The 1260-nt window shown below is 40.6% G+C and overlaps 1 protein-coding gene across 1 annotated transcript; it reads left to right on the forward strand.

Moving 5' to 3' along the window:
* The first annotated feature begins 232 nt into the window (after window positions 1-232).
* Window positions 233-966, forward strand: LOC128867126 (uncharacterized). The gene is made up of 2 exons (XM_054108226.1): window positions 233-688; window positions 937-966. The coding sequence occupies exons 1-2, from the start codon at window positions 233-235 to the stop codon at window positions 964-966; spliced, it is 486 nt and encodes a 161-aa protein (XP_053964201.1).
* The last annotated feature ends 294 nt before the right edge of the window (window positions 967-1260 follow it).

Genomic DNA, 1260 nt, shown 5'->3' on the forward strand with positions numbered 1-1260 from the left:
AACGAAATAATATTAGCTAAGATTAAAAACATGGTGGAACATAACGGGAGTCAGGAGTGATGCCTGCACAACACGCTAAGCCATCCAAAACTTTAATTACTAATTTAGCTGCAACATAAAGTGCCACTTTGCAACAGAACACAAAAGAAATTCAAACTACGCTCTCTAAAAACCAGTACCTACACTTGGGCCACTCGCTTAATCCTTACTCACGGGTGCTTTGATACCGACCATGGAAATGGATGTTAATCTGCGTAAAGCAAGCGCCATCGAACTGATGACCATCTCAGCGGGCTCCTATAGCATCGACCATAAACTAAATAATAACAACAGCACGTCATCGTTTGCTTTGCGACCGGTGGCGCCTGGCACGCCAGCCACACATCGCATTGGTTGCTGCGGCATAATTGGTCGGTTGCTTTGCTCTGGTGGCACCAGCACAGCTAAAACAGGCAGCAGCAGTGTTGACTATCAGAATTTCAACAGCCTAATGCCCATCGCCGGAAATCAGCAAGTTTTGCATGCGAATGTTTCGGCTACTCCTAGTGCCGCAGCTGTTGTTTCGGCGGTATGCAAAGCGAATCTTACGCGCCGTCCCCAGTCACGTCGCACGCCGCAGGAAGTCTATTTCGAGAGCCGGGGCAAGTCTTGCAAGAAGCTGCTTAAGTTCAATGGCTACTCAAACAAGGTGAGTCTTGTATTTAATAATGGATTTATAATGTTTACAGATACATAAGAATATTAAGGTATTCCTTGTAAGAAACGATGCAACGAAGCAGAATACAAAGTTAGTTTTGTCTCAAAATTTCTCACCGAAGCTTTAGATAATTAGTTTTATTTAACTTTTCATATTACTTTCCACCTGAAATCAGTTAGCAAGCATTTGTTTGGACTCACAAGAAAGTTTAATTTACTTTCAGTTTATTCCTTATTCAGTGTATTGGTTTTGGCAGCTTGTCGCTTTAAGGAAGAACATATGAGTATATGCCACATGCTTTCAACTCGTATGCCTTCAAAACTTAATTGGCGAGAATTTTCATTTTACTTGCTCCTTTCGACAGATATCAGGGATTCCATATCAAGCGATCCAAGCATCGTTGAAATTATCATAAATTTTTTAAAAAATTGGTTTGTGTATGGGCTTGAGTGTAATAACAAATTTAATGAAAAAATTTAGAAAAATAACACAGGCCTGCAAAATCTCGCTTTTTTACAGCTTCTAAAACCGCTATGGGTGTTTCCAGAAGGTTTTTTTATGCT

This window comes from Anastrepha ludens, chromosome 6 (assembly GCF_028408465.1).
Source record: "Anastrepha ludens isolate Willacy chromosome 6, idAnaLude1.1, whole genome shotgun sequence".
NCBI classification, from domain to species: Eukaryota; Metazoa; Arthropoda; class Insecta; order Diptera; family Tephritidae; genus Anastrepha; species Anastrepha ludens.